General features: G+C 41.6%; 1 protein-coding gene across 3 annotated transcripts in view; it reads right to left on the reverse strand.

Moving 5' to 3' along the window:
• ZNF618 (zinc finger protein 618) overlaps positions 1 to 16235 on the reverse strand; it is a 79967-nt gene that overhangs the window by 28944 nt on the left and 34788 nt on the right. For 2 of the 3 annotated variants that reach the window (XM_008050162.1, XM_021708619.1), the window contains exons 5-8: positions 16119 to 16208; positions 15234 to 15269; positions 15063 to 15140; positions 7488 to 7577 (exon numbers count right to left, since the gene is read on the reverse strand). In XM_008050162.1, coding sequence (XP_008048353.1) covers positions 7488 to 7577; positions 15063 to 15140; positions 15234 to 15269; positions 16119 to 16208 — 294 coding nt within the window. Of the gene's footprint in view, positions 1 to 7487; positions 7578 to 8085; positions 8146 to 15062; positions 15141 to 15233; positions 15270 to 16118; positions 16209 to 16235 lie in introns of all 3 variants that reach the window. The other variant, XM_021708618.1, reaches the window with a different exon arrangement.

Here is a 16235-nt window from a genome sequence, read left to right on the forward strand (position 1 = left end):
AAAAAAAAAAAAAAAAAAAAATCTCAATAGTAGAGAAAAAGGAGATTGGGGAAAATATTGGAAGAAATATTGGCTGTACACTTCCAAAGTTGATGAAAAAAAATATAAACTCATGATCCAAGAAGCCCAATGAGCCTCAAACAGAATAAACACAAAGAAAACTACACATCATAATCAAATTGCTAAAAGTCAGTAAACAGAAATATTTAAAAGTATCCAGTGAAAAAGATATATTGTATATAGACGACTAACACTCAGAATGACCTAACTTTTCATCAGAAACAACATAAGCCAGAAGATAAAGGAATGACATTTTTAAATGCCAAAAGAAAAATTCTCAGCCTAGAATTCCATTGATTCAGAGAAAATATTCTTCAAAAGAAAAGGTGAGATAAAAACATGTTCAGTTGAGAGAATCTTTCACCAATAAACCTACAATATAAGACATGTTGAAAGAAGTTCTTCAGGAATAAAGGAAAATGATAATAGAAGAAATTCAGATTTCCATAAAGGAAAGAAAAGTACAGGAAATAGTAAATATGTGAGTAAATATAAAACACATTTTCTCATTTCTTAATTACTTTAACAAATAATTTACCGTTTAAAGCTAAAAGAGTAATTGTTAGGTTTATAGCATATATAGGTGTAAATGTATAAGAATATCACAAAGGACAGGAGGGTAGTAAATTGGAAATATACTGTTGTAAGACCTTTATATTATATGTGATGTGTTATGATATAAATTCAAGGTAGACTATAATATACAAAGATCTATATTATGAATCATAGAGTAACCACTAAAGAAAGAGTTATAGCTAGAAAGCTAAGATGAAATTTTTGCAAATACTTGATTAATACCAAAGAAGACAAGAAATTATTTTTAAAAAGAACAATTGGGAAAAAATAGTAAACCTAAAACCAACCTTATCAATAAACTATACTAAATATAAGTGAGTTAAACACTTTAATTAAAAGGCAGGGATTGCCAGGCTGGATAAAGGATAAAGAAGTAACTATACACATACACTTCAAATATATAGATGAATTAAAAGAAAATGATAAAAAGAGATATACCATGCAAATACTAATCCTGAGGAAGCGGTAATGACTGTAATATCAGATAAAGTAGATTTAGGGACAGCAGGTATTACCAGAGGCAAAGAAGGGCAACATACAACTTCAAAAATAGTCAATTCATCAAGATATTATTATCCTAAATGTATACACCTAATAACTGGGTTTCAAATTACATGAATCAAAAAGTGATTGACCTAAAAGGAGAAACATACAAGTCTACAAGTATAACTGTGGCTTTTGATGTTTCTCTTTCAGTACTTAACAGGCCAAACCATCTTTTTTTTTAAAGCAAGAATATGAAGATTTTAACAACATTTTCAACCAACTTAATCTAATTGACACTATATGATACATTTGTTTTTGGTTACGTGAACATGAAACATGCAGAAGAGACCATAGGTCATAAAACATACCTCAATAAATTCCAAAGACTGAAAATCATACAGAATATGTTCTCTGACCGCAATGCAACTAAGTTAGAAAGCAATAACAACAAAATCTGGGTAATTCCCAAATATTTGGAAATGAAATACATTTCTAAATCTTTCCTATAAAAAATCAAAATTTCAGGTTTGACTGCTTTACCATTGAATTCTATAGAGTATGTATGTAAAGTAGTACCAATCCTATGCAAACTCTTCAGAAAACTGAAGAAGAAATACTCTTCCCAGTTCTATGAGGCTACCAGTACTCTGATATCCACATAGAAAAAGACACTCAAGAAAAGCATACTGATAGTTAGAATCTAAAATGACAAAATCACTTTGGAAAATAGTTTGGCTGTTTCTTAAAAGTTAAACATACACCTACTATATGATCCAGTCATTCCAATCCTAGGTATTTACCCAAGATAAATGAAAGCATTTGTCCTCACAAAGAATTATACACAAAATATTCACTACAGCTTTATTTGTATTAGCTCCAAACTAGAAATATCCTAAATGTCTATCCATAATTAAGCAGATAAAGGAATCATCATGGCATGTGGACAACAGAAAACTACTAATCATCAATTAGAAAGAATCAACTACTGATACATGTAAACATGGATGAATCTCAAAACAATTATGTTGAGTGAAAGAAGCCAGATCCCCTCTCCCTCAAAAGCACATACTGTAAGCTTTCATTTGTGTAAAATTCTAGTAAATGCAAACTAGTTTACAGTAATAAGAAGCAGACCAATGTCTTCCTGAGGATGGGGAAGTGGGATGCAAGGGATTACAAAAGGGTAAGAGGAAACTGCTGAGGATGATGGATATGCTCATTAGCTTGTGGTGACAGTTTCATGGGTACATTCACAGGTCAAAACTTAAACTGTACACAGTCACTTTACTAGATGTCAATATACTTCAATAAATATTTTTTTTTAAAAACTTCACCAGAAATACTTTTTAAAAAAATTTTTTTTTATCATGACCATCATTAACATACCAGTGACTGAATATGGTGTACTCTGCTAGGATTATAGTTCCTTGTCCTTGAAGGGACAGTTTTGGGAGTGATATTAAAAGTCAGGTAAGCCAGGCTCGGTGGCTCAGCCTGTAATCCCGCAATTTGGGAGGCTGAAGTGAGTGGATTGCCTGAGCCCACGGGTTCGAGACTCACCTGGGCAACTTGGCAAGACCTTATCTCTACAATAAATAAAAAAAAATTAGCCAAGTGTGGTAGCACGTGACTTTAGTTCCAGCTACTTGGAAGGCTGAGGTGGAAGGATTGCCAGAGCCCAGCAGGTGGAGGCTGCAGTGGCCGGGAGCAGCCACTGCACTCTAGTCTGGGTGACAGAGTGAGACTCCAACTCAAGAAACAAAACAAAACAAATCAGGTAAAATCCTGCAAATTTTAGATAGAAGCGAGTGGAAAACATGTTCTTGCACACAAATCAACTGTAAAATTTATCCTGGCTCTTTAAGTAATTTAGATGCCTATGCAAGAACTTGATTGATTGTAGTAGTTACTTCACAATGTATACACATATCAAATCATTAAGGTGTACACCTTGAATATATCCTATTTTGTAAAAAAGAAGCTTCTAAGAAGGAAGTCTTTTTCTGGCAAAGGATAATCATCCTCAAGCTATAACTTTCTTCAGTTCATTTTACAGTTTTACTTTCTGATATTCTTATAATGTAGCTTAATAAAGTACAGTCATATTTTTTAAAATCCATGTAACTCACCACACTAACAAAATAAAAGATAAAAATCCATAGAACCATCTCAAAAAATATAAGAAAAAAACCCACACAACACTAATTTATAATAAAATCTTTCACTAAACTATGAGTAGAAGATAACTTCCTCAACTGATAAAGAGCATCTTTGGAAACCTACTTTAGCTAACACAATGCTTAATAATGAAAAAGTAAACCCTATGATTGGGAACAAGGCAGAGATAGCTACTCATTTCTTCTATTCAAAATTGTACCGAAGGCACCTAACCAGAATAACAAGGAAGAAAGAAAATAATAAAAAGAATACAGACTGCAAAGAAAGAAGCTTTCTTTATTAGCAGATGACATCAATATGTACAAGAAAATCCTAAAAAAATCTATAAAAAAATCTATTAGAACAGGTGAATTTAGCAAATTTGCAGGATATAAATTCAATACACAAAATGGATCACTTTTATGTAATAACAGCAAATGAAAAATTAAATTTAAAAATCACAATATTGTCAAAAATATAAAATTCTTAGAGATAATTTACTCAAAAATACTTAGAGAAATAAGACTTCTCTGAAGAGTACAAACTATTGCTAAAAGAAACTAAGCAAACCCTAAACACTTGGAGGGATATACCATGTTCATGGATTGGAAGACCTAATATTGCAATGTCCACTTTCCCCAAATTGATCTACAGATTCAATGTGATCTCAACGGATTTTTTTTTTTAAATCAAAGACTATCTAACATTTACATGGAAAAAATAAAGTTTCTAGAATAGTCAAATATTCTCAAAAAAGAACAAAGTTGAAAAAACTAAGAGCAGTTGATTTAAGACTTACTATAAAGTGTCAGTAAATAGACCCTGTGAAACTGGCATAAAGATAGACAAACAGATCAATGAAAGAGAAATAAACTCACACACATTAAAATGACTTTCAATTATCAATGCAATGCAGTAGGAAAAAACAATCTTTTCAACAAATGGTGTTGGAATAACCAGATATCTATATAGAATAAAATGATTTCAACGTATACCTTGCATCATTCACAAAAGTTCATTTGAAGTGTATGACAGACCTAAATGTAAAAGCTAAAATTATAAAGTTTCCAAAAGATAATAAAGAAGATATCTTCACCATCTCTAGTAGATAAGGATATCCTTGAGGTAGAACACAGAATGCACTAACTATGGGGGGGAGGGGAATGACAAATGGGACTTCACTAAAATGAAAAGCATCTGTTCATCAAATGATACTGTATGAAAATCAACAGGCATGTCAGAGACTTGGAGAAAATATCCACAATATATACATCTGACAAAGAACCAAGATCTAATAGAATACATAAAGAACTCCTATAACTTAATAATAAAAAGACAAACAGGCCAACCAAAAATTAAGTAAAGGATCAAATGAATAAGTTCTAAAGTAAAATATATAAATGGCCAATAAGAAAATGTAAAGATGTTCCACACTGGTCATCAGGAAAATATGAATTAACACCGTGGTGAGATACCACTGCCCACTCACTAGCATGGCTAGAATTAAACAGACCAGTACCAGCAAACATTGGCAAGAACGTGGGGCTGGGAGAAGTGTAGGATGCTACAGTCATTTAGAAAATGGTTTGTCAGTTACTAAAAGCTGAATACACTATCCCCCGTGACTCAGTGATTCTACTCCTTGGCATTCATCTAAGAGAAATGATCCCATATGCCCACAGAAAGTCTCATACAAACATTTTAGCAGCTTTATTTATACTAGCCTAAAGCTGGAAACAACCCAAATGAACAGGTAAATAGATACACAAACTGTGGTATTTCCATACAATGGAATATTGCTCAGCAGTAAAAAAGAATAACCAATTGCTGATACAATAATAAGTTATGAGTCTTAAAAAGCATTTTGCTGAGTGAAAGAAGCCAGACGTTAAAAATACATCTCCTATGAGTCCACCTGTAAGAACTTCTTCCGTAGTCAGCCTATGTTCTTCTGGATACTCTTACCAGACCCAAGGCCTCAAGCGCCACTGGATACCACCTGATGAAGCCCTCAAGTCCAGCCCCTGCCTCGACATAGAGTCCATCAGCATACAAGTCTCTAAATCCAGAGGCCACCAAAGAGACTGTCTCTTGGTCAGACTTGGAGAATCAATCCTCTGCTGGATCTAGGTTAAACCTCTCATATGATGTATTTTAAACACAGGTGATCCTAGAGTCCCCAGACTTCACTGGGTAACAGACAGATTCATTCAACAAACAAATGCAGGGAGAAATAGAGTCCACAACAGAGAGTAAGAGAACATGAAGAACAGAGAAAGAGAAGCAGACAGCACTTCAGAAGAGACACAACTGGCCACTAGGAAAGAAATCAGGGTGTAAGTGACAAACTCCTTACTGCTGTGCCATCTAATATGAAATGGAGGATAGCTTCCAGTATGGGACTGGAGCCTACTGAGTTCAAAGCCAAGCTCCTCCTCTTATTAACTCCATGGTCTTCCTCAATATATCTCAGGAAGAGCAGAAGAAGCAGGAAAATATTCCCCAAAGGCTGAACCCAAGGTTGCAGGCCAACCTTGTAACTAACACCTCACTGAAGGTGCACTCTGGTAGTATCCATTCTGAGCACCAGACAGCAGAGCAGTTGCTACTTCACTGGAAGGCACAGACATGGCTATCCCATCCCTGATCCCTGCCTGTGACAAGCTGGATTACCTAGAGGGGCCTGGGCAATGGAGCTCATGCCCAACCACAGCCTGGGCATCAATACCATGAGTGGGCCAAATGGACAAGTTGGTGCTCATCCAGTGGAACCTCTGTATCCTATCTCCCCACACAGGATCTAGCTATGCAGTAGGCTCTGATGACCTATACAATCCCAGTCGGGGTGATGGGATAGGTTCTTGTAGTTGGGCCACGGCAGATGCTATGGAGATATCTGGAATCCAGACTGGACTGGAAAGCCCTCAATAGCTTTCACAGATGGGAAACTTGAGCCCAGAGAAGGGGAGTAACAGGCACAAAATCACACAGCCGTCAGAGGCAAGCCAGGACGAGAATCCTAACCCAGAGCTTGACCTCAGGACTAAAGCTCTTGTCCATAGGGAGACCACTTAGCCCCTGGTGCTCTGCCTAGCAAAAGGAAATTCCCAGGGAAGCTGCCTATACCACCCTCCGAGTTCTAGACGTCTCTCCTTTTCTACCCTAATACCCTCAGAGGAGCCATGTGCCTGTGCTGCTGTTGTCAGGGCTCCAGGAGGGGCATGGGCCTTCCCAGACTGTAAGTGGCTTAAGCCCCCAGTGATCTTGCATAAACCCTCCACCTCTCTCTGGACCTAAGTCTTTCTGCTCACAGAATGAGGAGTGGGATCTCCACAGCTCTGCCGTGAGAAAAAAAGCAGTAACACTCCCAAACAGGCTGCTAAACTTCCAGCCCTACTGCGCTGAGACTCTGCATAAGCCCTGGTTCTGTCAGAACTTTGTTTTCCCACCTATACGAGAAGGGGTGGAAAACGGATGGCGCTCCTAGTTCATACACTTGGCGATCTAAAGATGGGGGCCCCTCAGATATCCAGAAATGGATTTGGGAAATTGGCAGGTCGTTTCTGTGGAAAGGGCCCTCAGAGATCTTTTACTTCCCTGCCAGAAGAGGAGTGGGGGATGACTGACCGGCCAGGGACAGGATGGGGCCTGCCCAAGGTCACAAGCAGGCCTGGGACCCAGCTGGCATTCATAGCCAGGGCTCCCAACGGCCAGCTCAGGACTCCTGACTCCCAGCTCAGAGCTCCTACGACCTCCTGGGCTTCCCACCAGCAAGGGCCAAGAGGGAGCTGTCCCGTCTGGTTAGCCATGCCCTGAGCCCGAGTTCTGCCATCCATCAGTTCAGACTGAAGCTGCATCACAGGGTACCAGCGTTGAGGGCAGAGACTCACAATATGGAGGTACCTAGAGGAGCAGGCACAGGGCCATTGAAGGACCTGGACAAGTGATGCCCAGCCTCCTAGTCCCAAATTCACGTGGCCTAGGCCTCCGAGTCCACTAAGGGAGAGCTTGGACTCTGCTGCCTTCAGAGGGGCCCTTCTCAGCTAGTCCAGTCATTGCAGGCAGGTGGCTCTGGGTCAGACCTAGAGACTGACCCAGAACTGAGCTCACCTTGCTTTCACCCTTCCCTGGCCAAGCTCCAGAGCCCTGGGCAATGGCTGGCCAACTCCGTCCCCGACCTCCAGCCCCCACCTGGAGGAGGTACTCACTGATGGGGGTGTGTAAGGCCACATGCTCCTGGTAGGGCGTGTAGTACTTGTACTGCTTCCCACAGAATTCACAGGTGTAATTGCCAGTTTCTGTTCGAGAAGAAGAAGAAGGTGTAAGGCTGGGCACCTGGCCCCCACCCAGAAGCACCAGCATACTCTCACCCATCAAACAAACTCCTTCTCCTTTTGGGCCCACCAACTAGAATCAACTCTGGCTCTGGAGTCAGACTGCCTCCGTTCAAATCCCAGCTCAGCCATGTCAAGCTGTGTAACCTTGGGCAAGTCTCTTAACCTCTCTGTGCCTCAGTTTTCCTATCTGTAAAACGGAGGTAATATTAGGACCACCTTGTGGGATTGCTGTGAGGATTAAATTTATATGGCAAGTGCTTAGAACAGTACCTGGCACATGCATGGTGGGTGACCTGAGCTGACCTCCAACACCAACCTCTCCATCAGCCCCTTCACAAGTCCTGCCCTCTGCAATGGCCACACCCGGGTCCCCTCATCTTTAGGACCTTCTCTGCCCCCAAGCACCCACCCGCCCACCGGTAGCAGGGGTCACTTCTTCCTCTCAGGTCCCAACAGACTTTATTTTTACCTCTCTTTTGGCACTGCCTAACTTCTTTCTTCTTAAAAATGTCTGATGTAATATTGTTCACTAGGGGAAAATTATAAAATACTGATAAATACAAATATAAAATTAGAAAATGAGAAATTTTAGTCATCTTAATCCCCAAAGAGTCATGCCTGTCTGCTTGGGGCAGGGAGTGCACCTTGTCATCTGTTCCGTCCCCACCCCTCACCTGGTCTCATCTGGGGTGTGCTTCTCTGGCAGATATCACCTGTCTGGCTCCAGGGCCCTCAATCAGCCAGCCCTGATCAATATCCTCTCTGTAACCTGGTGCATTCAATCGATATTTTGTGGACACTGTGCCCAATCAATACACATTGATCTCTACTGCATGTATTGGCTGCATGGTTCCCACTGGACTCTGGAATTTGCTGAACCAGTCCCCTACACCAAAGGATATTTAGGTTGTTTCAAAATTTCTTCCATATTTAAAATAAAAGGTGTGAGCTACATCCCGGCAGGAATTTTTGCATATCCATTCATTAGTTTTGCACATTATCACAAAACAAAGAATATTCCATATGATCTCTGCACACTGTTTCTTCAGGAAAAAATCCAAGAGGTAGGGAAAGGGTATGCATTTTTAAAGCTCTGATAACCACAGCACCATCAGTCCACCAAAAAGATGTGAGAATGCCTGCTTCTACACATTGCAGCCAACATTAGGTATTATTATTTTACATTTTGTCTATCTGATGAGGAGAAACGAACTATACTGCACTGCTGCTTTTATTTTCCATTTCTTTGATGTCTGAGAAAATTGACTATTTTTCATGCTTAATTAACTACAGTTTTTCTTTTGTGACTTTCCTTTTGCGTTTACAGACAGTGTTTCTATAGGTGTATTTACCTTTTTTTTTTTTTGAGTTGGAGTCTCACTCCATCACCCAGACTGGAGTGCAGTGGCCGCTCCCGGCCACCGCAGCCTTGACCTGCTGGGCTCCGGCGATCCTTCTGCCTCAGCCTTCCAAGTAGCTGGAATTACAGGCATGCGCTACCATGCCCGGTTGATTTTTTGATTTATTGTAGAGATGAGGTCTCGCTGCCCAGGCGGGTCTGAAACCCGCGGGCTCAGGCAATCCACTCACCTCAGCCTCCCAAAGGCGTGGGATTACAGGGTGAGCCACCGAGCCCGGCGTATTTACCTTTTTAAAATCCCTAAACTCTTGGTAGATTGAGGCTACCAACATTTTGTTATATATGTTACAATTAATTTTTTCTTAATTGGTTTCTTAGTCTATTTATGTTTTTTCTCCCAATAGAAAAGGTTTAGAATTTTTGGAAGTTCAATAATTTTTGTAACTGATCATGAACTTTGGAAAAGGTGTATTATTTGCTGTTTGTAGGCTGCACAGGTGTTAAATCAACTGTTATTTAAATTTGACATAAGCTTGTTTGTCTACTTGTTCTGTCAGAGACTAAATGTCATAATAAATCTTTCCATTTCAATGTATTTGTAAATTTATTTTGTATATTTGGATACAATGTCGTTTCATGCATAAAGGCTCAGGGGACCAAAATCTTCACTGTGAATCGAGCCCTTTACTAACAGGGTTAATATATAGTCTTTTCAAAGGGTGGTCCCTGGACCAGCAGCATCAGCATCACCTGGGAACCTGTTAGAAATGCAAATCCTTAGGACTTACTCAAGATCATTGAAATAAAAATTCTAGGGGTTGGGTCCAGCAATCTGTGTTTTAACAAGTCCTCCAGAAAATCTGATGCCTGGGAAAGTTTAAGAACCAGTGCCCTAACATTTAAATATGTTGTTTTATTAGTTTGCCTGGCAATAATATTAATTTGATAATTATTCTGTCAGATCCTGCTTCCCATTTGTTCAAAGTGCTGAGCAAAAACAGGCATGGTTCCTGCCTTCAAGGAGTTTACAGTCTAAAAAAGGAGACAGAAAAATCAAATAATCACCCAAACAAATTTAAAACTGCAACCACAAAATCACAATAGGTGCTCTCAAGGAAACAAATACAGGGCCTGAAAAACCCATGACAAGAAATGTAATCTAGTTCAGGAAGTAAGAAGCTCAAGCACAAAGATAAGAAATTAACCTCATCTCCAATCTCTCTAATAAACCATTAACAACTGGATTATTTTAAATCAACCTGATAATCTTTGTCTTCTCATAAAGCAAATTATGCCACTTGCTTTTATTGCTATAACTGATTTGGTTTTAAGAGTCTTTTTCATGCCCCTCCCTTTCTGCTTTGCTCCCTTGGTTTTCAGTTGTTGGATATATGAACTCTCTGCTTCTCTATTATTCTCTGATACTCCATTATTTTCCAATATTCTCCATTGTTTTAGACAGTATATAAGATGTATTCCTCTACTTGTTAACAGTCAAGTAGGAAATGATATTTTTAAGTCTATCACCACTGAGGAAGAGTCTAACCCAGTACTTCTCAAACTTTAGTATGTATAAGAATCACTTAGAAAGACTGCTATAATACAGACTGCTGGGCTCCACCCCAGAGATTCTGATCCCATAGTTCTGGAGAGGGGTCTAAGAATTAACGTTTCTAATAAGCTTCCAGGAGATGCTGACCTTGCTGGTCTGGGACCACAACTATGAGCAGGACTGGTTTAACCAATTTATCGGTCCCCTCACCAATTCCTCCTTTCTTAAAAAGAAAGCAAACAAACAAAAAAAACCCCCTCATCTTTAATATATTAGAATAATTTTTGTCTTTTGCATTTGATTTTATAATCAGATTTGGAACATCTTCAACTTTTAGTCCAGTTTAACTGGTTTTAGTACTCACAAGTCCTCTTATGCTATGGATTCCTCATAACTGAGTCTTTAGATGTGCTCTACAAATCAGCGCATCAGAGTATATCTGCAAATAATTTTGTGAAGATGGGTACATAAGAAAAATAGTATGTTTTTGAGCCCTCGCTTTTTTCTTTACATACAAATCACAATTTGTCTAGACACAAAATGTTTAGATTACAACCCTTTCTCTTCAAAACCTGTCCATTATCTTCTGGGACTTAGTATTGCAAAGAAGTCTGAGGCAAGTCCACCTTGAATTCACATGTAAGTAACTTGCTTTTTTATGTCTCAATGCCTGTGTACGTTTTTCCTTTATACATTTATAGTTTTTAAAAAGTCAGAGATCTATTTAGATATGAATCTCTTTACACTGACACTACATGACATGTGATGAGCCCATCATGTCTACATACGTAGGTCTTCCTTTAGCTGGGCACATTTTTTCTTCTATTAGTTCTTCGGTGTACTGCTTCTGCCCACTGGTACTATAAAAACACAATTATTTGAAACTGGCTCCCTCTTTTCCAATGAGTCCTTGGCTCCAACTTACTCTGTTTTGATAGACAACATGGATTTTTCTGGAACACCCCCCCACACACACACACACACACTCCTGTCTGTCATCATGGTAGTTGACACACAAAGTCCCTTAGACCAACTTTCTTCTTATAGCAGTATTCTTTGCTGTCGTGGCTCTGGCTTCCTCCCACTTAAGTACCCAGTTTATCCTGTTTTCCTCTGATTCATTTGTTCAAGTCTGCCCTTCACATCACTAATTCTGTTTCTGTAGATTAATTTTGTTCTTTACTATATGTAAAACAGGTTTCAACTGTTATGTTTTCTGCTTCCCCCACAATCTTTCATCTCACTCCTCTCTCTTTGCCTTTTTATCTGAACTTGTTGTTTTTCATGCTGAAACCCTACTTCTCAAATGGAAGGGTATTTGGAGATGGAGTCTTTGGGAGGTAACTAGGGTTAGGTGAGGTCATGAGCGTGGGACCGTCATGATAAGATTAGTGCCCTTATTAAGAAGGGACACCAGAGAGCTTGCTCTCTCTCTTTCACTACTATGTGAGAACACATGGCAGTTGTCTGCAAGCCAAGAAGACAGCCCTCACCAGAACCCAACCAAGTGTGAAATAAGTGTCCGTCGTTTAAGTCACCCAGTCTATGGTATTTCGTTATGGCAGCACAAGTGGACTAAGTCAGGTCATATTTTCTTATACGCAATTGAGGTTGTCGAACAGAATTTACCTCTAGATTTTGCAGTAGGTCATTTTCAGAGGTATGTTATTCCTGAATTCTTCTAAATTCTCCTTTACTTGTTATATGGAATTTTCAAGTATTTCATGTTTTGTTTTGTTTTGTTAATTTTCAACTTATTAAACTTAAAAAAATTTAAGCTTCCTATCTAGGCATAAAAATCAAGTAACCAGTCCTTGACTCCAAGTTACTCTGTTTTGATAGACAACATGAATCTTTCTGGACCTCCCCCTACCCCAATCCATCTGTCATCATGGTAGTTGACATACAAGGCTCCTTAGACCAACCTTCTCTCTATAGTAGTATTCTCTGCCGTCGTGGCTCTGGCTTCCTCCTACTTAAGTGCCAGTTCTCTAACTTGCTCGGCAGCTGCTGGCATGGAAGGAGTACTTCCTAGCACTCACTGCTGCCAAGGTTTTTCTTCTTCCCCTGACCTACACAGCTTCACCTGGGGTGACTAGTCCCTTCAGAATACACAATGCCCCTGTTGGCGCCCCTTGTTCTATGCCAGGTCACTTTTGGGTTCTGTGGTACTGACCTGTTTACAAGTGGCAGCAGCCCAAGCAGCAGCATTCCTGTCTCACAAGGCAGCTCCTGAGTGGTAGCAAGGGATGGTCTCGCACCACTCCAGCAATCTCAGCCCCATGATGTCAAACTGAGAACATGCTAGCAGCCAGATCCAGTTTGATTTACTCAATGCAATTCTACACTCTGTATAACTTGTGACAATTCCTCCCAGGTCCTACCTAGTGCTGGTTGTCTGTCAGACTTGGCTACGCATACACAGAACAAGTTTCATCTTGCCCTGCATCTTCCTGGGTAATTAACAGGTACCACTTACTTAATGCTTTTCACGCAAGTGTAAAGGACTATGCAAATTCCTTTATGAATATAATCTCATCTAATCCTTACAACAATCCTGAAGGGTGAGTTTTGTTGTGACCACCCTCCTTTAGAGTTGGGGAAACTATGGATTAGACAGAAAACTTGGAGGACATCACACAGTTATGAACTGTAAAGCCAGATTTGCATTTGGGCTGGCTCTAAAATCCTTGCCCTTGACTCTCTCAGTACCTCTCTCACTCATGACACCCTGCATTACGAGCCAGGTGCTTGGCTAGACACTCCGACAGCTCTGGAGAACTGATGAATGTGCTTGCCTTCAACTTACAGATGAGCCAGGAGACACTTACAAGGGGTAAGTAGCTAGTCACTGGTGATAACAGTATTCAAACCGAGGCCTGTCTGATTTCAAAGCCTGCTTTTTTCATAACGTTACAATGGTAAGAGTGGCACCATGCTGGGGCTGGTAGATACAGGATAGATATTGAAATGGGGGGTTGCAGACTCCTCTGTACCTGTCCTGTATCTGTCTACGAATGTCCGTTTCTTCTACCAGACTATGAATTATTTGAATGCTGTGAACATGTCTGATCCACATCTGGCACAGCCTAATTTCCAGCAGTTTGAGTGTTGAGGATTTCGTCACTTTCTTCATCTTCAAGATTATTTTTATGGTTCTGTTTATCGAGTGTTTACTATGCATGTGACAAGCACTGTGCTAACCACTTTATAGACATTATCTCATCTTTAGTTTCCTGAATGCTTTCAGAAGAGTTAACAAGAAAGCAAAAAACCATTCCCTGACCACAGACAAGGGAGGAGAAAGAAACAGCACTCGGGGCAGGGGCGCAGGGGACCCAGTGCCTCTCAAGGGCTGGGACCAAGCTCTGCCCTCTGGGGAAAGTATCCAGCCTCAGTGTCCGAGCTCCTTTGACTCCTTCACTCAGATTTCCTCATCTACTTGTTCTAGGTTTTTGTGTCTAAGGTGTTGTAAGGAAGCAGAGACGATAAGGGTCTCTTCTTGATGAGTATCAAGTGAGGTATGGGCAATAAAGAGATAAGCAAGCATGTCAGTTCCCGAAGGGCTGTAAAGAACAAGTCTCACTCACTTGTGGTCCCTGCCCGAGGCTGGCCCCTCCCAATCTATCCTCCTTCCAGCAACCAAACTGGACTTCCTAAAATGCAAATCTGATCAAGTCCCTTCCCCACTTAGTAAACTCTCTAGCTCATTTCCCTCAGGGTGAGGTCTAGATGCTGCTCCTGGCATTCAAGGCCCTGTAACACCCGAACCTGTCACGATTCTCAGAACCAGCACTGCTCTCCTGCCTCTGCATGGGATGCAGGGGCTCATGTCACCCTCATCCCTGCACTGAAAGCTTTCTAAATTCCCTGACCCATGCAGCTCACTGCACACTCTTTGCACTGTAAAACTATCTGCTCATATATCTACCGTTCCCACTCACTACCCTGAGTGAATCGCCCATGGACAGGGTCACATCTGTCCTGCTTACTGCTGTGTGCCCACAACACTCAATACAAGCTTGTGGAAAACCGGCCTGTCCTCAAGGGGTTTCCTGGGACAAGGACAGCGTCTGTATTGGGATTTGCTTATAGACCCTTCAGGTGACCACATAGCAAGTTATTTTCTGAGCACCTACTATGTACCAGGCACTGTGCTAACAAGTGGTTACATCCAGATCTCATTTAATCCCCCAACAAACCTAGGGGAAATGTCACCCTCACTCCACAGGTGGGAGGCTGAGGTTCAGGATGGCTAACAGACTGTGAGGGCACCAAGCACAGAAGCAGTAGAGCTGGGACTCAGTCCCAGGCCCGGCTGCCTTCACCACCCTGACCTTGACCCTGTGCTTTCCTATAGCTCCTCAAAAGCTCAAGACCTAAGACTGACAGGCCCATTTGACAGGTGGGTGCCACTGGTGCAGGGTATGTAATGCCACTCCCCGCCCCCTCCAATGGCCCGGGGTGGGACTCAGCCCTGCCTCCCTCTGCCAGCTCCCACTCAGCCCCCAGCCCCAGAAAGAGTCCCGCATACTTGGCCCAATTTTCTGGAATGGCTCTGGGGGCTCCTCCTTCACCTCATCAGTGGCGACGACACCTTGGTCGAAGGGGTCTGTGGGAGAACACACAGCTCTTAGCGCTCTGGTGCCCCAGATCTCAGGAGCCCAGTAGGGCACAGGGGAAATAAGCAGCCACAAGGACTTACCTGCCCGATTCTCGGGGGCCCCTTCCACACTAAACACTGTGCCCGGGCGGGAGGCAGCAGCCGAAGAAGGAAAGAAGCAAACAGGAGCCCTGTTAGTTCCTGCCCAGAGCTGCCTCTGCTGCCACACCCAACCCCTTTCCCAGGGTGTTTGCCATGGGGCCTTCCGTGGCAGATTTGGAAGCACTAGGGAACCAGGGATGACGTGAGGGCATGTCCCAAGCAAGACACAATTCCTCACCCTCACCACGGGCAGGCAGACATTGTCTGGGCCCGTTCTGATCACCAGCATGTGCTCGAGGGGCCATGGCAGGTGAAATGAGGAAGAGATTGGGAGGCGAGAAAAAGAGGAGGTGAGAAAAAGGATAGGCCACTGGCAACAGGTGGTGGGCCTGGCTGCCATAGTGTGAGATGGGCTGGGGGTGGGCGCTAGAAGGGAGAACCCCCCAATGTCCTTTCCAGGTCCAAGACCCTCTTTCTGGGATTCTTAAGACTCTAAAAATGCATTATCTAAATTTATTGCTCTAATTTCTAACTCTGTAATCTAAGATGCTAAAATGCCAGCATTCATGTTTAAAAATTGGTTTAATTTCACCAGGACTTGTGAATACTCAATATGAAACTAAAACAACTTGATATGAGATTCCAATACTTTGCTGATTTTGACCTATAAAAATCGCAACTTCACTGGGGTTAACCTAAATAGTAACGTATGTGAAGTATGGTGGGGACATTCCTTCCTCTAGAATCCTCCAGGGCTGGTCACTCCCTTTGCAGTTCTGGCTACTGCCTGACCATTTTCTGGGAAGGAGGGGGGAAGGAAGGCTGGGGGCTGGTTTCCCAAGGAAGGGCACGCATTGGCATGACTCCACAGAGTAAGGGACTCACCATCCACTGCGTGCAGGTCTCGGTGCTCCTGGAAACAGCTGTAGTATTTATACTTCTTCCCGCAGATGTCACATGTGTACCTGAAATTATCTGCAAGGGAAGGGATGAAAAGACACA

This window comes from Carlito syrichta, unplaced genomic scaffold, assembly GCF_000164805.1.
Source record: "Carlito syrichta isolate Samal-C Ts95f unplaced genomic scaffold, Tarsius_syrichta-2.0.1 Scaffold143111, whole genome shotgun sequence".
Lineage (NCBI taxonomy): Eukaryota > Metazoa > Chordata > Mammalia > Primates > Tarsiidae > Carlito > Carlito syrichta.